The 24,632-nt window shown below is 26.2% G+C and overlaps 1 protein-coding gene across 1 annotated transcript; it reads left to right on the top strand.

Moving 5' to 3' along the window:
* Positions 1-1,334: 1,334 nt before the first annotated feature.
* On the top strand, positions 1,335-22,754 carry LOC117181596 (circadian locomoter output cycles protein kaput). Its single transcript, XM_033374450.1, has 12 exons — positions 1,335-1,651; positions 4,630-4,674; positions 4,747-4,895; positions 4,971-5,062; positions 6,765-6,969; positions 9,121-9,216; positions 9,298-9,382; positions 13,573-13,811; positions 14,325-14,572; positions 17,502-17,735; positions 18,671-18,844; positions 21,321-22,754. The coding sequence occupies exons 1-12, from the start codon at positions 1,590-1,592 to the stop codon at positions 21,735-21,737; spliced, it is 2,046 nt and encodes a 681-aa protein (XP_033230341.1). The 5' UTR covers positions 1,335-1,589; the 3' UTR covers positions 21,738-22,754.
* The last annotated feature ends 1,878 nt before the right edge of the window (positions 22,755-24,632 follow it).

The raw sequence follows: 24,632 nt of genomic DNA, 5'->3' as shown, positions 1-24,632 counted from the left end.
AACCCAAAAAGACACATTTTTATCAAAAAGTTACATTTTCAAGCAAAGAGGGTGACTTTTTAACAAATTTGTTGAATTTTCAACCAAAAAGTTGTATTTTTTGAAAAAGAAAGATCTAAAACAGGTGAATTTTTAGACTAAAAGACAAATTTTCAACAACAACAACAAAATATTTAAATTTTCATCCAAAAATTATTTCAGTCGACCTTTTAATAATATTGTTGAATCTGCAACCAAGTTTAAAAATGAAAAACCCAAATTATCAAATAATATTTATTTAAATAATATTTAGAGTTGAATTTTCAACCAAAAAGGATACCTTTTTAACAAAACTGTGAAATTTGCAATCAGATAATTGCATTTTCATCAAAGGAAAAATTAATTTCTAATAAAACAAATAATTTTTTAAAATGTATTTTTAAAAATTTAATTTAAAAAAATTTTTTAAATCTTAAAGTCGAATTTTTAAAAAATAGTTTAATTTTTATCCAAAAAAGATATTAGTTGACTTTCCCCCAAAATATGAATTTTAAACAAAAAGAAAATTTTCTACGAAGTAGTTTAATTTTTCAATCAAAAATTTGAATTTGTATACAGAAAAGATGCCATTTCTACTAAAATAGATGAATTTTTCAATGAAAAAAAATGTTAAAAAAACAGTTGAATTTTCATCCAATAAAGTTTCCAATTGACTTCTTAACAGAAAAATATGAATTTTAAACGGCAAATGAATTTTCTACAAAATTAGTTCTATTTTCAAGCCAAAAAGGCGAATATTGAACAAAATGCTAAAATTTTTTTCTTTAATAATAATTGTTGGCTAGATTCTTTTTTCACTTATCAGGTTTCTTTGGCACATAAACTTAAATTCATATTAGCTTTCTTTAAAATTACTGTGAGTTATTTATTTTATTTGCGAAACAAACACCTTAATTGTTACGTAATTTAAGTACCGTCCCCAATTAGCTTTAAAGTAATCTAAAAGTTAAATCTAAATTTTGAGTAATTTTAGTGTATTTGGGGTTGAAATTCTGCTTCGAATAATGCTAAAATAAAAATGAAATCTTTAATTATTATTAAATTTAAAAATGTCAACCTTTTCTATTTTTTTAAACAATTTGTTGACTAAAAAGTTTTAAGTTACGCTAGTGCGCATTTTCAAATTTTTAAAAAAATAATTTAAAAATTTCTTAAGAAATAAATCGCCGTAACGTCACATTGCGTCAGGTGAAAATTCCCAGGTGCCTAGTAACTTTTAAGTGTACAATGTTCGCAGCAGTGAAGAGAAAATCGACCTGGCGTTCTAGTACCGTCAGTGTGTCTTACTCCACGCGCAATCACAGCATATCGAAATGCATCGGTCAGCGGTGCATTGCGCTCATTTGCTATAATTTTCCTTCTCCAACAATTATCATTTTAATAAAAAAAATAATTCCAGAGGCTAAATTTGTTGTGTGTGAAAATGGTCGAGAATTTTGTGGATTTTCGGGTGTTTCGAAACAAACGTTCTCTCGCGTAATTGAGTACACAGTCAATAATTGATCGGCTTGCGTGAACGTAATTCTTCTACTTCTGAGTGTGCGCATTTCATGCAAAAGTGGCGAGCAATGGCGAGTTGCGTACATAATGAAATCAGTGGACGTCATTCAGAGTGAGTATTAAAACAAATGAGATTCGAAAAAATAAGCGATTTTGTAAAATATAAGTCTGCTTTTATTTATTGTTTATTTATTTTATTTATTTATTGAAATATTACTACAAGTTTATTAGTATTGCGCAAACGTAGTTTGGACTTCTATTTTCAATAATTTAAAGTTATAACTATTAATAATTGTTTTCCGTTTTTTTGCAGTTGATAATAATAATAATAATAATAATAATAATAATAATAATAAATAAAAATAAGCCACACATTCAAAAAATATATTTATTGTTTATTAAATAATCACAGATAATTTTTATAAGTTTCTTAACTCCATGAATAGAACAAAAATTTAATTTTTTATCATATCAATAAAAAAAATACACTTTTTTCATGACGCCTGAGATATTTGGCGCGAAAGTGGAATAAGTCAGCATGTCTGACTCTAATAGGACCACGGCTTTTACTACTTACGATCGGATCCACAGATTGATTTTTACTTACATTCATAAAAATTTAATTAAAAATCTTATCTACTAAAATTGATGGAACGAAACAAAATTAACAAAAAGTATCCGTCGAAATTGACGGAAATAATATATATATTTTTCAATTCAAGGAAAAATTCTTAATTGATTCCTTTTTTTAAAATCAATTAAAAAAAATATTTATAGTGATTTTGAAACATTTGAAATGATATTCTAAACTGGCCTAAAAGAATGTGCAAGGTTTTGAACAAACATTTTTCAATTTTGCACCATTACAAAATTACAGAAAGAATTCGAATAAGTTTAAGAGATATTAAAAAGTTTTAAAAAGATACAAAAATTATAAACCTAAAATGTTTTCAATCACTTCAAACCAAAATTATGATTTTAACAGAAATCGAATAAAAAATGTATACATTTTTGGAGAATTTCGATAGTTTTCAAGAGAACAAAATTTTTTGGTTAAATTTGAAAGAAAATTAAAAATGATTTTTTATTACAGAATATTTATTTTTAGAGAATATTTAAAAAGATTTCGAAACATTTCAAGATATTCGGAAAATTGTCAAAAAAGAGTCTTGAAAATTTCAAAGCGATCTTTTTGATTTTTCAGAACATTTTCGAAATTTAAGGAAAAATTGGAGTGGTTTTAAATATATTCAAAAGTTTAAAAAAACTTCAAACAATTTAATATTTGACAAGATGTTGAAAATCTTAAAACAAAACTTAGCTTTTTAAAAATATCGAAATAAATGTGTGGGGTGTTTAAAATATTGCGTAAGTTATATCGATTAAAAAATTCAATTTAAGAGAATATTCACAAATATTTTAAAACATTAAAAAATATTTCCAAACTAGTAAAAAATTGTCAGTTTAAAAAATATTCAGGAATTTGAGATGTTTTGAATATATTAAAAATATTTTAAAATTTTGAAAGATTTCTGAAAATTTATAAAATATTTATAAACTTTTTCCAAGCGTTGAAAAGTTATAAATTATCTTTTAAACTGACGAATTTTTTTCCAAAATGTTAGGATAGTCTGTAAAATAAAAAAATCCTAGAAAGTTTCTGAATACTTTTTCGATTTATCTTAAATCTTCAAAATTCTTTTTAAGTTTTTTTCGAAAATATAATGAAAATTATGTTTATATAATTTTGAGGAAAATAAGCGAAGAAACTTAAAGAATAAATGTTAATTCGAAATTTTTATTTCGTATTAAACATTACTTTTACCTATTTAGATTAATTTAACCCTTCTTGAATCAAAATTAAGCTGCATAATTAAAAATTCACCTATTTTGTTAAAAATTCATCATTTTGATTAAAAATGTATCTACTTTCAAAATGCAACTACTTCTCTGAAGACCAATTTTTTAAGTAGAGGATTACTCTTCTTAGTTTCTTTTGAAAGACTGTAAGATAATAACATATTGTTTTTAAGGTTCCAAGAAAAATTTAAATTAATTTTTTTGGTGAAAAACTTCTTTTAGGAAAATATTTATCACAATTTTAAAGCATTTTAAATGATTTTACAAACTTTCGGAAAAGAATTTAGAAGATTTTAGAGCAAAATTTTTCAATTTTGCAAGATTACAAAATTATTTAAAAAACATAGAATAAGTTCAAGAGATATTTGGAAGTTTCGAACAAAATTTGTTAACTTGAAAAGATTTCAATTGTTTAAAAACAAAATTTACGTTTTTGAAGATTTCTAACAAAAAATTGAAAGTTTTTAAAGAATTTGGTAAGGCTTCAAAATAATAAAAAATAATCTTTTTACTCTCTCTCTCGAAATAATTTTAACTTTATTTTTGATTAATTAAAAAAAATTAGGATATAAGTCCTGAAATGAGAATATACTGAATAATAAAGGATTCTCATGATTTGCAAAAGAAGGAATAGTTTAAACAAATTCAAATTGTTTAAGTAATTGCAAAATTTCTTAAGAAAGAAAATGTTATTCTTAATATCCGTTAATTTTAATATAACTTCCAGTAAATGATAACTTTTCATGATTTGGTAAAAACAAATGATAAAAATATAAATTGTTGAACAAAATTCAAAAATCTTGTTTAAACAAATATTAGCTCTTAAATATTAATTTATGAAAAAAATTGACGTTTCTCTCATTTTTTTAAACATCAAAAAAATTCCTACTTGTACTAAAAAATCATCAGATTAAAAAAAATATAAACAATATTTAAATAAAAATAGAGTGTTACTCTTTTTGACAAAAAATCGGTTATTTTAAATAAAAATAATTTGAGCTAAAAAATTTATTATTCTATAAGATAACAAATGCCAGTAAATGAAAAGAATTTCATCACAGTATCAATTATATATTTTAATTGCAAAATTGAAAAAGTGCTAATAAGAATGATAATCACAAGTTGAGAGCTCGTGTGTTTTTTAGTTAGAAATACAAATTGCAGTTTTCAAAATTAGAATAAAAATGATATTGCTTTCAAATGTTAAATTCTTTTTTATTATATTTTTAGCGACACGATGGATGACGAAAACGACGAAAAGGATAGTACAAAAAGGTAAGATTAAAACTAAAAACAATATCAGGAATCAAAATAAAAACCCGTATATAAATTTTTTTTTAATTACAGAAAATCTCGAAATCTCAGTGAAAAAAAAAGAAGAGATCAATTCAATTTGTTGGTGAATGAACTTGGAAGTATGGTGAATACAAATACAAGAAAAATGGATAAATCAACTGTGCTGAAATCAACAATACTTTTTTTGAAAAATCACAATGGTTTGTAAATGAAAATCTAAACACTATTTTAGAATAATTTTTAAACAATATTTATAATAATAATTTTTTATGTAGATATTGCTGCGAGGTCGAGAGTGCATGAAATTCAAGAAGATTGGAAGCCTTCATTTCTCTCGAATGAAGAATTCACGCATCTTATTTTAGAGGTAGTTTAAATAAAATTTTAAGAAAATAATAGATATCTATTATTTCATTTAATAAAATTTATGGAACGAAATTATTGAAATAGTCCAAATCGATCAAATGCTTATAAAATGACCAAACGGTTATATTAATAACACCGTTAATAAAATGTCTTTTTGAATGTTTTTAAACTTTATTGCAAAAAGAGACCATTTTAATCGTGTTTCTTTTTTACAATAGAAAACAATTTTGTTCTTAACATTTTGTTACCAAAATATATTTTTTAAACTATTTCAAAGAGAAGACAACAATTAAATAATTTGAAATAAGAATTTGAAAATTATTATTCTTGGTTGACAATATGGATTTTTCGTTAAGGATTCAACTATTTTCTTGAAAGCTCGTTCTCTAAAATAATTAAACCGTTTTTGATTTAAGATTGCATTTTTAAAATTAAAATGTAAACTATTTTAATTTTCTTCAAGAATTCATCTTAATGTTTGAAAATGAAACTACTTGGTTCAAATTGAACTAGTTTGGTCGAGGTTGAATTCTGTTGTTGAAATTTTGATTTGTCATATCTGAAAACTCATAAATTTTATAATAAATTATTGTAAATATTATACATGTTTTATTTTAGTGATTTTTGCTAGAAAATGTAATTTCTAAAAAGAATTTTAATATAAATTAATTAAGTTTCAAGAAGACGTAATTTATTTTTTATTTTTGGTTGTATTGGCTTTTTTCACAGGAAGTTAGCATTTTCAAAAAAAAATCATCATCAATATATTGATAATGATTTGTTATATCCCATTTTTTTTAATTTAGGGTATGTTAGAGTTTTTAATCAAAATTGGCATTCTTAATAATAAATTACTTTTTTTGAACAAAAATAATCAGATTTTCAAGGGTCATAACTTTTAAAAATTTCAGGTAATTTTGGCCTTTTGCATCGAAAATTGGTATTTTAAAACCAAAATAATTATAATTTGAACAAGATTTAGAATGTTTAAACCATTTTGGACAATGTTAGATTTTTCAGTCCGAAGTTCTTATTTTTGATAATAAAGAAAATTATTTGAAAAATGAAGCAACCTTTTTTTCGGAAGTTATTGGTTTTTTAAATAAAAAATTATTATATTTAGGAATATTGATAATTTTTAAAAATAATTTTAGTTTTTATTGACGTTTTTTACCTACAATTGATATTTGTAAGCAAAAAAAAAATCATTAGATATAAATAAAATGATTTTCGTCTAAAATTATGAAATTATCAAGCTTAACCAATATATGATTTTTTAGAGTTTTTCGGTGGAAATTAACATTTTTGTTTAAATATTGTTAGATTTTAAAGAAGAATGATTATTCTAACAATTTTAGGGTACGTCGCCATTTTAAATAAAAAATTGGTTTCCTTTATCAAAAATAATTATAATTTCGAGAAGATTTACAATTTTCTAACAATTTTTGTTTATCTTTGCGTTTTACCTGTAAAATTGTTAGTATTTTTATTAATTATTAATTTCTATTATTTTAGATCATCCCTACGAGAAAATACATCAATTTTATATTACTATTAATTTTTTCTTTTAATTTGATAATTACCGGAAACAAAAAATAGAATAATAGTGTTTTATATTTATGTGAACTTAAATATTTTCTTAAAAATTACAGTAATAGTTTAAAAGAGAGAAAAATCATTCATAAATTTTAATTCATTTTCAGGCATTAGATGGATTTATTATAGTGTTTTCATCAAGTGGAAGAATTTACTATACGTCCGAAAGTATCACATCACTTCTTGGATATCTTCCAAGTGAATTAACAAATTCCACTATCTACGAAGTCGCTTATCAGGATGATCAGTCTCACTTGTACAATGTTTTATTAAGTCCAAAAAATACGAGGGATCATAGAAATAACAAAAAAGGTATTATAAATTAAGTAAAAGATTGTATTTAAATTATTCTAAATATAGTTTTTTTACGTTTGAGAAATTTGAATAAGTTAGACATTTAAATTTATTTTTTAAGAAAATTTTTCGATTTTATGATCCAATATTTAAAAAATTCCAAGAATGAACTTCAATGTTTATTCTATTACTCTGGTAGATGAATAATAACAATTTGTAATTATTTATAATAGGCTATACAGTTTTTTCTCTTTTTGCCTCTTTTCCCACTTTTCTCGGTTTTCAAATAAAATTCGAGAATAATTAGTAAAGCCAAATAATAAATAAAAGAAAATATTTTTTCTCAACTGATTTTTTTGGTCAAATTGTTTAATATTATATTTTTGGTTGAAAGTTAATCTTTTTTTATTAAAAATTTTTATTATTCGGCTAAAGGATTTATTTTTTGATAAAAATGAAGCAATTTAAAAGTCATATTTTTTATTGAATATTTAAAAGTTCTGTTGAAAATTTAACTATTTGGTAGAATGTAGAACGATTTGCCTTATATTGATCTGAAAAACGTTTTTGGGTTGAGAATTCAAATCTTTCGTTGCACATTCATCTTTTTGAGATGAAAATTCAACTATTTTATAGAAAATTCATCTTGTTTGGTTGAATTTAAATGTTTTAAATTAAAACTTAAAATCATTTTGGTAGTAATAACAAATAAATTTTTCGTTAAAATTTAATTTTTTCGATGAAAATTTTAATATTTCATATTTGGTTTGAAATATCTATTTCTGTTTGAAAATTCAACTACTTTCTTAAAAGTTTCACGAGTATCTTGAAAATTATTTTGTTTGTTTGAAGATTCCTTATTTTTTTTTTTAAATTAACTTTTTTTGTTGTAAGTTACTTTCTAACGTTGAAAGTTCAACTATTTCCGCAGAAAAAGTTTAACACCAAATTAAACCATTTAATTCGAAATTGTTTCCTTTCTTGACTGAAAAATATTTCTTAGTCGAAAATTTAGCTTTACGTTAAGAATTGATCTTTTTGAGTAGAAGATCGATCTTTTATGTTTAAAAATGAAACTTTTTGGTTGAAAAAATAATTATTTTAAAAAAAATTTACTAATTTTAGTAAAAAGTGATCCTTTTTAGTTAATAATTCTACTATTTCGGTAAAAATTCCATCTTTTTTTGTTAAATATGCAACTTTTTTGTTTAAAATTGATCTGTTTTGATTAAGGCTTGAACTATTTCGTAGAAAATTATTATTTTTAGGTTGTATCTTACTTTTGTCAATTTAAAATCCCATTTTTTTGGTGCCAACAACACTTACATTTTTTGTTTGAATACTTAAAAATTCCATTTTTGGTTCCGAATTTTCCTTTTTTAGTTGGAAATTGAACTCTTAGTTTAAAGTTAAACGACTTTTTTAAAAATTCGTTTTTTTAAGGTTCATCATTTTAGTTGTAAAAGTTATTCCTTCAGTTAAAAATTTAACTATTTTGTTGAAAATTCCTGTTTTTTATTGTGAAGAACTCTTTTTGGTTGAAAAATGACCTTTTTAATTGAAAATGTAACTATTTGGTCAAAAATCAATTTTTAGTTTGAAAATCCATCATTTTAGTTAAAAATTCATCTATTTGGTTAAACGTTATGTTATTTATTTTAAAATACTTAATTTTTTTGGTTGAACAATCATTTCTCGTTAAGAATTCATCTTTTGTGGTTGAAAGTTTAACTATGTGTTAAAAAATTTTAATGTTTCATTTAGTTTTAAATTTGAACTTTTTAGTGAAAAATTCATATATTTTTTTAATGTAATAATTTTACTGGAAACATTTAGAACATAAAGGATTTTAAATTGAATTGAATATAGTACTGAAATTATTTTTTTTCAAAAAATTTCCGTTCCTATTTTTGTGAAAAACTTTCTTATTTTTCCTCTTTCTAGTCCATTTTAGCCTGCAAATCCTATTATCGATACGGTTAGAAAAATATATTTTTGGCTTCTTTTTGTGATCCAAAATTCGAAGCATTTTAGACCCTGCTTGTCTGGGTTTCAAATTATATCTTTTTTTAATACTAAATTGAAAATGTTTAATTAAACGTAGAAATTATCCATATGCGGAGTACTGCTTGAGGCCTGATATAAATTTTATTTTTCTTTAATTTTCAGATAATCAAATATCTTTCACGTGCCATATTAAAAGAGGTGGAATAGAATATTCAGAAGAACCAATATACGAACTTGTACAATTTATTGGATACTTTCGTTAGTATGATGATAAGAGAATAATTGACATTAGAAAATTATCAATTGTATACAAAATTTAATAATTTTCGTTTGTTAAAGGTTCTGATATGGATCTAGACATTGAGTCGATAATTCCTACTAATCAATTTAGCAACAACTCCGGAGGCGACAGAAAAACCGAATCGTAATAATTATTTAATTAACTTTTCTACTCTAGATAATTAATTTACAGATGCGTTATTCTCAAGGTTTTTTTTCTTCACATCGAATTAGAACTTTACGCTAATTTTTTTTAATTTGAGTTTTTTGTAAGTTTTTTTCAAACCTGTGTATGAGAGACAATTAATAATCGAATTTAGAGTTCAATAGCTGAATTTTGTAGTTATCAAATGTAATTTTAGAAAAAATAATTATCATACACGTATATAGAAAACTGAATAAAATAAGCCATTTTCAAAGTTTTGTTATAAATCCACTACATTTCGCGGTGCATTTTTGAAGCTACCTCTGTTTTCACGATTTTCATAATCTATTTTGAAAAATATTAGTTTTGTATGAAAATATTCTAAAGTAAAATGGTATATTTCGTAAAAATACAACTTTTTTGCACATTTATTCGAAAAAGAATTTTTTTATGAATCGATCAAAAACGAAAATCACGCTGATTTTTTATGATTTTAGCCAATAAACGAACTATAACTGGAAAATTGTGCATTTTAGAGAAAAATAGTGTACACAAAAAATGTAGATTTATTTACATTACATCTTCTTTCTGCTCAACATTTTTTATGTAGTGAAATGTTTGAGATAAATTGATTAAGAAAATCTTGAAAGGTGTAAACCATTTTTCAACATTTTTATCTACAAATAGTTTTCGAAACAAATTAATTTTCATTTACATGAATGTTGACTTTTGGATTTTCGGGGTATTTTTTTATTGCTTGTTATGACTAAAAATGTCGAAAAATAAAATTCCCGACACTGGAGGATTCCTGAAAAAGTAATTTTCTTAAACAAATATTCCCAAAATATAAAAATCCCGAATTTTAAGATTTTTGAATAATAAAATTCCCGAAAATGTATAATATCGCCCGGTTTGAAAATTACAACACCAACAAAATTCCCGTCACTGAAGGATTCCCGAGAAGATATATTTAAAAATAAATATTCTCGAAATATGAAAATCCCGAATTTCAAAATTGTAACATAAAAAAAAATTTCGGCAATTTCTGATATCACCGATTTTGAAAATTAGCAAAAAATAAAATTTTTGGCACTGAAGGATTCCCTAAAAGACATATCTAAAGCAAATATTCTCGAAATATAAAAACCCCGAATTTCAAACATTTTAATTAACAAAATTCCCCACAATTTATAATATTACTGAATGTGAAAATAACAAATGAAAAGTCCCGAATTTAAAAATTGTCGGCTAATAAAATTCCCAACCATTTACAATATTACTGAATTGGAACATTTCTAAATAATAATATTCCTGACAGAAAATTGCCGAATTATCAAATATCCGAAACTAAAATTCCGGGCACTAGACAATTTTTGGATTTAAACAATTCAAAAATCGTTTTTTCAATGAATATTATTAATTTATTATATGCAAAATAATTACTCATTTAGATCGGAGATTTTTTTTGTTACATTTTCCATTTAAAAAAATGATTGTTTCAATATTTTAGCAATGTATTCTTGATAAACGAATGTTTAAAAAAACATTTTTTACAAGTTTTTGAGTTTTCCAATTTTATAATACGGTAATTTTCTACTTTCGGGAATTTTATTATTTAATTTCGGCAATATTGCAAACTGTTTAGGAATATAATTATGCAAGAATTTTCCAATGCCGGATTTTTGGATTTTTAAATTTGTATCATTTCAACAATTATCTATTTCGAAAATGTTATTTTCCAGGAATTTTGTAGTATCGAGAATTTTACAATGTTGGAAATTATCTTTTACGGGATTTTTAGTCGTATCACTTTTTTGTGAAGAAGGTTTAGAAAATAATTCCAAATAATAATAAATGAGAGTTTTCTTTCTTATTTTTTTAATGTTTATACAATTTGTTCATAAGAATTATAACATTTTGTTGTTAAATAATGTCTAGTATTCAAACTGCTTTATGTTAGTGAAGTAAAAGTACTAAGTCAATAAAAAATTACTTTTTTGTCAGAAAATATGAAAATTATGCACTTGTTAATTAAATTAATTTAGTTCATCAATACTAATTATTAAAATATAAATTGGTTACATCCTTCAAATATTATAAAACAAAATACTTATACAATAAGAAAGGATGAACTGCAAATGATAAAAATTATTTAAAAAACACCACTCATAATACATAATTTGTTCTTAAACGAATGTTCTTATTTTATGATTATTATTAAATTATCTCCAAGTAATGTTTCCCTATAAAAATTGAGAAGAACTGCGAAAAGTACATTGAAAAACTGTTTATTATAGATATATTGGTTTATTTAGAAAAAATTGAAGGCATTTTCAAAATTGCGTCAACATACGTGTGTGTTAAATATTTTTCCAACAACTATTCTTTAAAGCAAATAAATTCAGAAAAATTTAAGTTTGAAAGCGGTTATGAATTTCGCTTTTTATAGAAATTAAAAAAGAGCAAAATTGACGAAAAAAATAAATTGCAAAAACAATGCATGTAGGATTCTAATTCGAAAAGGCTTAAACTTCGTTTTGGAGAGTTTTTGAGCACCGGCTATCAGGGAAAAAATATATAGCTATATCTTCGTCATGGTAACGTAAAATTTTGCAGGAATTCAAAAATCTTGAAGATAAGAAGTAGGGGTTAGTGATGGGACATGAGGGGATTGTAAGTAGAGGAAATTAGGAATCAGGTAGTGGTGAAAGTCAATGGAAATGGAAGAGATGAAGCAGGGGAAGCGATAGGGACATGAGAGAAGGAGAATCAAGGAAGCAAGGATAAATTATAATTTATCCTTGCTTCCTGGAAAATGAGAAACAGGGAAGTAGGGGAAGTAAGGAGTGACAAATTAGGCTCCATGAGGGGTGATGAAGTATGAGAAGTCAGGGGGAGAATCGTGGACAATTAGGCAAATAAGGAGAGGGTTCGTAGAAGAATTGAAGAGAGGGTGTGAAAGGGAAATTATAGGAGAGGGATTATGAGTATGATAAGTGAGAATAACTATCGAAGGAAAGGAAAACAAGGAGGTTTGGGGATGTTAAAGGAAAGTATAGTAGAGAAAGTAGGAAAAAAGAGGAGAAATAAGGGGAAAAGAAGTAGGGACAGTTACGTGAAATGCGAGACAAGAAGGGGAGTGAGGAAAGGGAAAGTAGGAAAAATAAGGGATTGGAAACTAGGGAAAATGAAGGGTGGAAAAGTATGGGAAATTATCAGATAGGGTCAAATAACGAAGGGGAAGGTAGAGAAAATTTTGAGAGAGGGCAGGAGTAGATGGAATAGGGTCAATAAGGAGAGATGTATGGGAATTTAGGCGAATAAGAAGAGGATATGTAGAGGAAATTTGGGGAAGCACAGGCAGGGAAATTGGTGGAAGGGTGAGTAGAAGTATAAGTAACGTGTGGTAAACTACTTAAGTAAAGGGAAATGAGGGGATAGTTAAAGTAAGAGCAAATCAGAAGAGAAGTAAAAGGGAATGGGGGAAGTTTAAGTGGGGGTACTAAAGAAAAATATGGGGAGGAGAAGTAAGTCAGGTGAGGATGAATGATGGGTGAGACAGTGTGGAATTAAAGAAAGGGAAAGTAGAAGAAATAAGGGTTGGAAGCATAGGTAGAGGAAATTTGGAGAGTATGGTAGTATGAGTAGTGGTGATTAGGGGAGGGGGAGTACGGGAAATGATGGAATAGAGATGGAGTGAAGGAGAAGTCACGTGCGGGGAACTACCAAAGTGAAGAGAAATGAAGGTGTTAAAAGAAGTAAAAGGAAATTAGAGGAAAGGAAGTGGAGGAATTGAAGAGAAGAGAGGAGAGAAAAATCAGTGTAATTAATGGGAAATAAAGGTTTGAAAAGTAGGTAAAGTGATGAGAAAATGAGTTGTAAAAAGAATGAGAGGGGGATTGGAAAAATTACAGGAAGGGTGGTAAATGAGAAAAGAGAGGTCGGAAAGTACATAAAATGATGGGAGTGATGCGAGGGGGAAGTATTGGTGAAAGAAGGTGGGGCAGGGAGGGGAAGTAAAAGCAGTAGTGGGGCTAGATGAAAAAGGGTGAGTAATGTAGGTAAATTATGGCAGGGGGAGAATTGAACGACTTAAATATCGCTTCAATAGGCTACGAAGCCCTTTTCTGTAAGCGTGCGATGCCTACTTAAACTAATTTTTTCCATTATTTAATTTTTTTATATTCTAGGATGGTCTTTTTTGGAACTGGGCGTCTTCAGACACCTCAGTTGATTCAAGAAATGTCGGTTGTTGACAGCAGTAAATCGGAATTTAGCTCCAGACACAGTTTGGAATGGAAATTTTTGTTTTTGGACCACAGAGCTCCACCCATTATTGGATATTTACCCTTCGAGGTTTTGGGAACTTCTGGATATGATTACTATCATATTGATGATTTGGATAAAGTTGTAACTTGCCACGAATCATGTAATTTTCATAATTCTATTCTTTATCTGAACCATTTTTCTTTCTTTTTATTGTTTATTCGTTTTTTAAACATTAGGGTGCCCAATACAAATATGAATTTTTCATCTCGTTTTTGACATTTTAAAATATTAATGAAAGATTTAAAAATATTTAGCCTTAGAAGATTTTTCTTATTTATTAAAGAACAAGTGCTATATTTTATGGAAAAATCAAAACAGACCTACAATGTTACTAGGAACAACTCATGATCACAACACCACCGTCGGTTACCGCACGACCACCACACCATAATTTACTACTGTACGATTACCATAGTGCAGTCACCGCACGACCACTAATAACGTTAGTTAGCGCATGACGATCACATCATAATCGGCCACCGCACGGCCACTACAATACCGTCTTCCACCGCACAACCACACTTTTAGACCCCATACAGTCCATTTTTTTTAAACCACCTTATTGGGTACCCTATTAAATATCTTTAATTAAAATGGTATGATTTGATTCCAGTAATGCAAAAGGGCGAAGGGACATCGTGCTATTACAGATTCCTCACAAAGGGTCAACAGTGGATATGGTTACAAACCAGATTTTACATAACTTACAACCAGTGGAATTCAAAACCCGAATTTATCGTTTGTACACATCGAGTTCTCAGCTATGTGGATGTCATAAAACAGATGAGAAAAAATGCAGATGAACAAGTAAAAGTACAAAATCAGAACGATGTGCTATCTTCGTCTAAACCCCAAATTCAAGTAATAATATTTTTAAATTGAAATATAGTTGTGGTTAGAGACTAAATGGTCGGGGTGCGAAAAATAGGGGTGATCAAGGTTTTTTTTTAATATTTAAAAATTGTATAACATCAGATACAGACAAATGATAGATGCACAGTATTTAATTTAACAGATTTGTAACTAATTAATTTTTAAGTAAATGACTCCCGTATGAATAAAAAATAATTAAAAATTAAGATAATAATTTTTTTAATTCAAGCTTTAAAAATAAAAAGAGTTTCAAACCAGCTATTTAAAATTGAATTTTTTTATTTAAAAGTTTTCCAAAATGTTGAGCATTTAAAACTCATTTAAAATAAAATAAAATGAAAAGTTAGAAGGCTTAAGATTCTACAATTATTGCAAACATTGTAATCATTTATCAAGTAGCCTTATTTTGTATTATTTAAACAAATTTTAATAGTCAATGTTAAATTGTAAAAATCGTTCAATTTTCAGCTGTAGACTTTTTAAAAATAAATCATACAATAGTGAGAAATATTTTCATGTAAAATTTCGAGAATGTATAATATTTAGATGTGAAGCAACAATAGGTGAAAATCATTAATTAAACTATGATCATTTTTTATTTTTTTAGAATAATTTAATTTCAAAGGTTATAATTGAAACTTTTCCTATTTTAAACTGTGACTATGCGAGTGATTATACTTTTTGTTCACAGCGAAAATTTTCCTTATTGAATTTCAATGTTAAATTTTCCAATATTCAGAATCATAAAAATCGTAATCCAAAAATATTATATCTTTAACTATCTAAAATTGGCAAAGTTTCCAAATGTTTATCCAAAATCTTTCAATTTTGATAGTCTTTAATTTGAAGTCGAATTTTCCAATTTGAAATGCATTAAATTAAAAATGAGAGGGTTCCAACACCTTTATAATAAATTTGTCCAATTTTGAAAATTTTGTTCAGAAATTTTTCAATTTTTGGAGCTTCGGATTCAAATTTTTTTCAATTTCAAACACTTTTAATTTTAAAATTAACAATTTTAAACCCTTTCATTAACAAATGAAACCAATTAATTTCCATTTCATTTTCAATATTTTGTCTTTTTTTTTCAAAATTTCACCTGATTTAAATTATTTGGTTTCAAAAGCTTTTAATTAGAAATGATTGACCTTCTTATTTTATTCTGTTATATACATTTTTTATTTTAATTATTTGCTGTTTTATGATTTACTTTTTGGTTTTCTATCACACCATAAAATTTTATTTTGTTAAGAAAATATTTTTTACTAAAAAGATAAATTCTAAAGAAAAAGCATACATTTTTTAGCAAGTTAGTTGAACTTCTAACCAAGCGGACTAATTTTTGTACGAAAAAGACGTATTTTTAGGCGAATTGGTGAATTTTTAAAACAAAAAAGATCAATTAATGACCAAAACTGCAATATTTAATTATCAGTTTAAAAAAATTAATTTTCAATAAAAAGAAACAAATTTTCTACAAAATATTAAATTTTTTATCAAGTATAATAATTTAATTTTTTACAAAATAGTTAAATTTTCAATACAGAAAGACGAATATTCTACCAAGAAGTTGAATTTTCAACTTGAACAATTAATTTTTTTACAAAAAAAATGCATTTTTAAGAAATCAATACAACTTAAAATCGAAGAGCTGGATTTTTCAACCTAAAAAGTATAATTTCCTACACAAAATGTATTAGTTGCTATTTTAACAACAAAAAATATATTTATAATAAAAAGATGTTAAATTTGACATAAAAAGTACATTTGAATCCTTAACTGAAACCGATTAAGTTTCAACCAAACAATTGTGTTTGAATATATACTTGGAAACAAAACGTTGAATATTAAACAAAAAGAGGTAAATTTTTAACCCGAAAATAATTTTTTTCAACATGAAAGTTATTCCTAAAATGAAACAGTTGACTTTTTAATCAATAGTTGCATTTTTAACTGAAAAACACGAATTTTCTAGAGAAAAGTTTATTTTTCAACCAAGTAGTTGAATTTTCAGTATAAAAAATTAATTTTTAATAAAATAAACTATATTTTAAGAAAGAAGTTCAATTTTTAAACAACGAGACGAATTTTTTTACTAAAATTATAAATCATTATAAAATAAATGAATTTCTAGGAAAGCAGTTCAACTTATAACCTAAAAGCTGGGTTTTCAACTAAAAAAGATCATTTTTCAACAAAAAATGTTATAGCATTTCAACCAATAGAATATTAATTTTTAATTAAGACCAGTTGAATTTAACCATGAGTGCGAATTTACAACAAATCATATGTTTAAATCTTGAAATAAAGCAAATTAAATTTCCATCGAACAGTTGCATTTTTATAAAAAAATTGATTTTCTACAAAAAAAAAAGAAAAAAAATTCAAACACTTGAATTTTCTACCAAAAGAAACAAATTTTCCACCCGAAAAGGTAAAATTCTATACATTTGCATTTTTAACTGAAAAAGATGGCATTTTTACAATATGAAATACATTTTCAAACTCAAAAGTCAATTGTTTTACCAAATAACCAATTTTCAAACAAACAAAATTTGTTTAAGATAAATTTCCAACAAAATAGTTGAATTTTCAATAGAACAGGATAACTTTTAACGAAATTGTTGAATTTTCAACAACAAGAAATTTGTTTTTCCAGCCAAATTTCCAACGTAAAAATTGAATTTGTAACTGTAAGTGATGACTTGTAACAAAATTGTTGAATTTTTAACAAAACAATTAAATCTTAGAACAAATAATACAGCTTTTAAACAAGAAGATTTAGAAAAAATTAGGTATATTAATGATTAATAATTGTTTCAAACATTTTTCAAAGTTAGGATTTAAGAATTTGTTGCATAAAGTATTCTTAGATTATTCGTTTTATTAATAAAAAAATAATTGTTGTTTGAATCAGACGTCAACATCTTGCCAAATTCGTCCGGATTCCTGGTCTTCAAAACGATCAAAAGCCGGAAAAAAATTCTCAAAACAGGCTACAACTCGATGTCTCGGAGAAGAATCAGACACAACTACCATATCTGCTAGATCTCAATATCCTCAAGCGAATAATAAACTACCGATACAACGGGTTGATACTCGCAACTGTGGACCACCTGCTTCATTACCTTCACCTTTACCAAGCCATGAGGTGTGACTTTTTGATCAATGAGTGATGCACGATATTTAATTCGGGACCTCCATCTTATGAACCAATAACCCACTTTGAAAAGTGGATATTAGATAACCCTTTATTGAAGGGTGTCAGCTGCTGACAAATTATTCGTTTCAAATGCCGTCACACTTAAAGATTACTAGTGCAATAATGATATTTTTAATTTTCGCACCTTACGAGATTACCAAAATTATGATTCAATTTTCAAACCGCCATGCAGTCTCAAAACCGGCTGATTTTCAAACAAATATCGTACATCACTCATCGAGATTTATTCCAAAGGCGCTTTTAGTCAAGAAAAATAGCTTCTGGGTATCAAAAGACTCTTTGAGTAATTTAAGAAAGTTGCGGTTTTTTCTGAAATTTTAAAGTGGCAATTAAGTTTTCACTTAGATTGAGGTATTAATTAATGCAATTTAGCAAAACACATTATTAAAACAAATTATCATTATGTATATTAATATTCTCTTTGAATAATGCTAGAAAGTTGCAGTTTTTTCTAGAATTTTCAAATATTGGTCCACTTTTCACTTAGAGTGAGTTCATACCTAATTCAGTTTATCAAAAATAATTATAAAAAAAATTATTTTCGTTCAGTACTAACTTCTTCTTTATTAATGATAGAGGGTTACTGTTTCTTCTGAAATTTTAAACTTTAAACAACTTAAACAACCATTTTCTTAAACCTGAGTAACTTTTTCAATCTAAGTTTTTTTTTGGCTTAAATTGAACAAAACTTTAGTTTTTAAGTGAAAAATATCCTCTATATTAATCTCGAACTCTCGTGTTGCTTATTTAAAAATAGGCGTTCCTTCCACAACTCCTTTTCGATCCAGTTCGCTGATCAATCTCTCAAGCTATCACCCCAGGTGAAGAGCTTCACAAAGTCTTGATCATACAATTTCTTACAGGCTCTTCAACAACAGGCAATGGTTATGTCACCAGCTCAGAATCATATACAAGATGAGCTACAACGAAAACACGAGGAACTACAACAATTGATTGTTCATCAACAAGAAGAACTTAGAAGAGTTTCTGAACAGTTGCTTATCGCTAGATATGGAATCTTCTCTCCAAACCTAAATGTAATTATCTTCTCTTTTAATGGTTTATTTCATGGTATCAAGGAGTTTTCAGCTAGGTATGAGACTCTTTCAATTTCTAAGATTTTAAGTCGAAACATATTGTATTTTCAACAAATAGTTGAAGTTTCCACCAAAAATGACTTCCTACCAAAACAGATAAAGTTTTTACCCGAAAAAAGAATTTTCTACAGTAAATATTAATTTTGCAATTAAGAGTTGCACCAATAACTCATTAGTTCAAGTTTAAAACCACATAGAAGAATATTTAACAAAATACTTAAAATTGAAGTCAATGAGTTAAATTTTAAAGACATAAGATGAAAAATCAGTTGAATTTCCAACAAAACGATAATTTTCGATTAATAAATTTTTAACGAATCAGTTCTATTATCGAGCAAAAGGGATTACTTTAATAAAATTGTTGAATTTAAAACAGAAAAATTCATTTTTAAACAAATAGTTGAATTTCCAACCCACAAAACACCATTCACAACCAAATACTCCAATTTTCAAACAAAAAAGATTTTAATTCAACCAAAGAAAGTTACAATTTCGAACAAAAACGATTTAAATCCAACCAAAATAAGGTCACTTTAACAAAAAAATTTAATTTTTAACAGAAGAATTAAAATTTCATAAATTGGTTGTATTTTTAATCCATTAGTTGAATTTTAAACTTGAAAGTGCATTTTCAAACCGAACAGTTTAATTTTCAAGAGAAAAGTTAATTTAAAAAAATTAGTTTTTAACATCGCAATTTTAAAAAGTTGAATTGTACAAAAAAAAAGAAGATTTTTAAACCAAATAATTGAATTCTCAACTAAAAGAATGAATTTTCAAAACATACAAGCTCATTTTTCTACCCCAAAACAAGATTCTTCAGCAAAATACATCGTTCTATTTTCAACCAAAAATAATAGTTTTCCGACGAGAAAACTTTACCAAAAAAAAAACAATCTTAAACAAAATTATTTAATTTTAAACCGCAAAGACAAATTACAATACAATAGTTGAGTTTTTAATCCGGCAACATATTTTTGAGATAAAAAAGTTAATTTTCTAACTAATAGTTAAATTATCAAATCAGCACTTTATTTTTTAAACAGACAGTTGGATTTTCTTGTAAAATAGTTGTATTTGAAAGAGAAAAATACAACTGATCTACAAAATAGTTACATTATCAACCGAAAAATATATTTTTTAAACGGAAAAATTAATTTTCTATCACATAGCAAAATTTTCAAAAAATCAGTTCAATTCGTAACGCGGAGAGTTGAGTTTTCAAACAAAATAGTTATATTTCTAACAAAAAAATGTACGTTTTTAATAAAAGAAAATTATGTTTTAAGCAAATGGTTTAATTTTCTACTTAATTGTGGAATGTTTAATCCAATAACACGAATTATCAACAAAATAGTTGAATTTTCAGCTTGAACGGATCAATTATTAATTATAAATAAGCTTTGATTAGTCGTCCCAAAAAATCGAGAAATTCGGAAAAATTGATGGGCTAGTAGTCCCGAAAAATCGGAATGACTAGGCAAGCATATGAAAAATAGTAGACAAGTCATCCTGAATTTCGGTACGACTAGACACTTCCTTCAAAATATCCATTTTCGATAAAAAAAAAGCAATAGTTACATTTCCAGAGGAAAGAATTAATTCCTAACCAAAATAAAAAAATACCAATTTCAACAAAAGAGTTAGATTTTTAAACAAGGATATGAATTTTTAATTAAAATTATGAATCTCCAACAACAAAAAATCAACTCTTAACAGAATATCTTAGGATTTTCTTATTGAGTTCTATTATTTTAATTCAAATTTGATCGAAGAACCAAGATAAAGGGGAAATTTTTTTGAAAACAGGTTGAAAGAGAGGAATTCTTTAAAAAAGGGAAAAGAGGATAAAAGGGGAAAAAGTGTGAAGCCTGGTATATTAAACTAATTTTCAAACTCAGATGTTTCAAATAAGCGTGGTCAATAAATGGATGGTGGCAATATCAAGGGGCGTGGTCAAAAAGTGAAGAATGCCTATTTCCTAATATTGGCAACGCCCTATCATTTACCACACCCTCTATTAATAATAATAGACGTGGCCAATAAATAAGCTGTAGAAGTATTGAAGAGCGTAGTCAAAAAGGAGCGTTGCTTATCGCCTCAATATTTTCATGCCCTATTTATAATTTATGTCCAATATTTATAATAATAATAATAATAATAATAATGGGAGTAGTCAATTAATAGGTGGTGCTAATGTAAAGGGGATTGATAAAAAAAGTAGGCGTTGCTCATCTTCTTAATATTGTCATTGCCCATTTATTTACCACGCCCATTGTCAATAATAATAATGTGGATGGTCAATGAGTGGGCGGGGCTAATATTATGGGGCGTGTTTAAAAAGTGGGCGTTGCCTATAGATTTGGCTTTAGTCGTTTGGTCAAAAAAATAAAATAACAATTCTAATTTGTAACAGGTAAACATACCAAACAGCACAAATTCTAATCTACCACAAAATCCAATCATCAGCAGTGCGAGTCCTAGAATAACTCCACCAGGAGTGAATCTTGTACCAGCTCCAGTTCCAATTTCACTACCAGTACCAATCAACCCAATAGAATTATTTAATCAACATGTAGCAGTAAATCCAGTTTCTAGAGGAATATCCATGACAGAATTGGAGAACATGGACCCAATGCTTCCCCAATCTCAAAATCATCAGCTTCACCAACTACAAACACACCAAGAATTACCTCAACACCGACATCATGTTCAACAATCAGGTTCTCATCCTCATCCTCAACCAGAAGAAAATCAGAATTTGATGAATTATCAAATCTGCCAATCAGATGAACTCGTTTACACTAATATGAGTTCAAATACGAATCACTAGTTGTCCAAAGAAGCGCTTTTCTTAAAAAGAGAAAATGGTTTCTGATTTTTTTTCGAAAAGTTAAATAATTAGGCTTGAGCTCTAAAAGAACACTATCGGATGATTCTAAAAAATAATTTTTAATTTCCTATAGACGCTAAAAGCGTCTGTTGCTGAGAATTTGTTGCTGAGAATCAAAAAATTCATTTGACTTATATTTTTAAAAAATCGAAAAGCGTTTTTACTTTTCAAAAAAAGTGTTTTCAGACCTCGCTAGTGTTGAATACTGATACCTTCGGGAACAAAAATAAATGTTAACATTTGGTGAGTATGTTTATAATTAATGTATAGTATTTTGTGTGTTTTAGTACCAGTTGTTAAGAGAAAATCCAGTACAAACAATTTTTTGATGCCATTTTTAAAGTCTTCCTAGTTTTTTCCATATATACATTTTAGATACTCGAAAGGATCTTATTTTTCTATTAGGTATATTAGTTGTGATAGTTTTAATCACAGCATATTTCTCCAAACCTAAAGATTACTTACCGAACAGAGTGGCCAAAAAAGCATTCGGAATGTATTTTCTTTGAATTTGTATGCCTAGATTTTTTTTTAAATCCACACAAAAAAAATATTTAGAGTGGACGCAAGCCCCATGAAGTTCAAAATGTATTTCCCATAAGGAAAAAAATACATTTTTGTAAATATTTTTCAGAATCGTCAATATTGGCTGAATTGAAAAGACAACATTTCTATTCAAAATTACCCATAGAATACGAATAAAATGTTCATTTTTAAATATCACCCCCCTAAATGGATTTTATAGGATCCCAAAAAACCATAAGTGAAAGAGTAGGTTTTGCGAATTTTTGGCACTAATTATGATTTTTTTCTTTTTTTCAATATAAATTATTTCTTGTACATAAAATACTACTTTACACAGGTATTTAGATGCCTGTATTAAATTTTTAAACAATTTATTATTGTTTTTAGCAATTTTCTCTTAGAATATAGATAGACGCGGTTTTATCAGGAAATTTTCACTTTTTATCTAATTCTCAATTAGAGTGAGGTACTAGTTAATTAATTTTAACACACATTATTGTTTAAATAATTAATTATCAGTATTAATAATATTCTCTATCAATAATAATAGTAATTACGGTTATTTATAAAATCTTAAACTTTTTATCCTCTTTTTAATTGGAATGAGTTAATATTTAATTCAATTTAGCAAAAATAGTGGTTTAAACAAATTATTATTGTTTATATCTATCTTCTTTTATATTAATACTAGGTAGTTCCGATTTTTTCCTTAAATTTTTAATATTTTTTCCATTTTTTAATTAATTGAAATAGTAATTAATTGAAATTAACAGAAATCATTGATTGAACAATTTATTAATATTGTTAATAATATTTTCTTGGCTAAATGGTGAAAAGTTTCCCCTTTTTCCGAAAATTTTAACTATTTGTCCATTATTTACTTGAAGTGATTCAATAGTTAAGTAAATTTGGAAAAATAGTTATTTAAACAAATTCTTATTTTTTACAACTATATTATTTTAGATAATTGCTAGAAAGTTAATGTTTTTTTTAAATGCTTAACTTTGCTCCATCTTTTTAGTAACAAAAAAAAGTGTTAGAAGAAATCATATTTTAAACAATCTCTTTATTTTTCGTGAATATTTTTTTCTGAAATAAAACAGATATTCGAAATATTCTTTAAATTCTCTACATGTTTTATATTAAATGTAAATTTTCTGGAAATAGTTACTAAAGTTATTTTTTCTGGAATTAACATTACTATTTATTATTTTCTCCTGCCTCAAAAGTCAAAGAAAATCACAAAATTTCCGAAAAATCAACAATTTTCTAGCCCTTATCTAAGAGGAGATATTTACAAACAATAATAAATTGTTCAAACAACCATGTATGTTAACTTGCTTTATTTATTACTTTATTATACAAAAAGTTAGTGAATATTCAAAAATTTTAGAAGAAACTGCAAATATCTAGTAATAATGAATCAAACGATATTTATAAACTATAATAATTATTATTTATCTCACTCTAATTCAAAATTGGGCAAAAAGTGGAAAATTGTTTTTAAAAAACTGAATTTTTCTATCATTATTCTAAAATAATATTAGTAACAATAATAATGCATTGTTTAAACAATTAATTTTGTTAACATTAAATTACTATCATTGCACTTTAATTGAAAATTGGACGAAAATTGGAAAGGTTTTTAAAATACAGCGACTTTCTACCTCTGTGCTAACAGAACATTGCTAAACATATGAATAGATTGTTTAAACAATCGATTTAAATACCTGATTATCAGTTGAAAGTACTATTTATTTATAAGAAAAAATTTGGATTTAAAAGAAGGCTAGAAAATCATAATTACCGCCAAAAACTCACAAAACTAATTTTCATGGGGATTCTTTTGGACCCTATAAAACAGACTTATGGGAGTGATATTCAAAAGGTGATATTTTATTTATATTCAATGACTAACCGTGAAGAAAAATGTAGAGTTTCAACTTAAATTATGTAATATAAACCATTCTCAATAAAATGCACAAAAATGTCTTTTTTATGGGAAATGCGCCTTAAACTTCATAGGGCTTGCGCCTCTTCTAAATATCATTAAAAAAATTTATTTTTGTGTGGATTCAAATAAATTTTTAGCCGATGCGAATACAAATTCGGGGAAAAAAATTGTAAGCACCCTATTGTAGAAGGGCGCTAAATTCGAAACAATGTGTGACGTAGATCGCAGGAAACAGCCTTAGGACCAAAAATTTTCATTTACGAGAAAAAGTAAATAAAAATGAAAGAAAGATGAACAAGAAAAACTGCATAATCGCGCGCAACAATAAAACAGGGAAAATCATTTTTTTATTCATT

The sequence above is a fragment of the Belonocnema kinseyi genome, chromosome 10 (genome assembly GCF_010883055.1).
Source record: "Belonocnema kinseyi isolate 2016_QV_RU_SX_M_011 chromosome 10, B_treatae_v1, whole genome shotgun sequence".
Classification (NCBI taxonomy): domain Eukaryota; kingdom Metazoa; phylum Arthropoda; class Insecta; order Hymenoptera; family Cynipidae; genus Belonocnema; species Belonocnema kinseyi.
This window is presented reverse-complemented; position numbering and strand designations above follow the sequence as displayed.

Coding starts and splice junctions, on each gene's coding strand:
- LOC117181596 (XM_033374450.1), top strand. CDS start 1,590: ATGCAAAAGTGGCGAGCAATGGCGAGTTGCGTACATAATGAAATCAGT. Junction 9,217..9,297: donor ACAATTTATTGGATACTTTC/GTTAGTATGATG, acceptor CGTTTGTTAAAG/GTTCTGATATGGATCTAGAC. Junction 14,573..17,501: donor CGTCTAAACCCCAAATTCAA/GTAATAATATTT, acceptor TGTTTGAATCAG/ACGTCAACATCTTGCCAAAT.